Below are 218 nucleotides of genomic sequence, written 5' to 3' on the forward strand. Positions count from 1 at the left end.
GGGAAAAAGGAAGGTTGGGCGGCTGCGAGGAAAGCGGACATGGGGAAATCGGCCGGGCGGGGTGCGTGGAAGGGGTGGTAAGCCATGGCAGTCCCCGGGAAGGCTGGATCTCTCATCGGTGCATCCACAAATCCAGGAGAAAAAGAGGGATTCCCTTGATAAAAAGGTGTGTGTGCGGTTTATTTAATTTTTTTTCTTGTTGGTTAGTTGGTTGGTTT

At 51.8% G+C, this 218-nt stretch overlaps 1 protein-coding gene across 1 annotated transcript in view; it reads right to left on the reverse strand.

Moving 5' to 3' along the window:
- Nucleotides 1–116, reverse strand: part of TBX2 (T-box transcription factor 2) — a gene marked incomplete at its 3' end in the record, with an annotated part of 6,928 nt that extends 6,812 nt beyond the window's left edge. The window contains 1 exon segment of the mRNA XM_029084513.1: nt 1–116. Within this exon segment, the coding sequence (XP_028940346.1) occupies nt 1–116 (116 nt within the window).
- Nucleotides 117–218: the final 102 nt, after the last annotated feature.

This window comes from Antrostomus carolinensis, unplaced genomic scaffold (assembly GCF_000700745.2).
Source record: "Antrostomus carolinensis isolate BGI_N321 unplaced genomic scaffold, ASM70074v2 scaffold36490, whole genome shotgun sequence".
Taxonomy (NCBI): domain Eukaryota; kingdom Metazoa; phylum Chordata; class Aves; order Caprimulgiformes; family Caprimulgidae; genus Antrostomus; species Antrostomus carolinensis.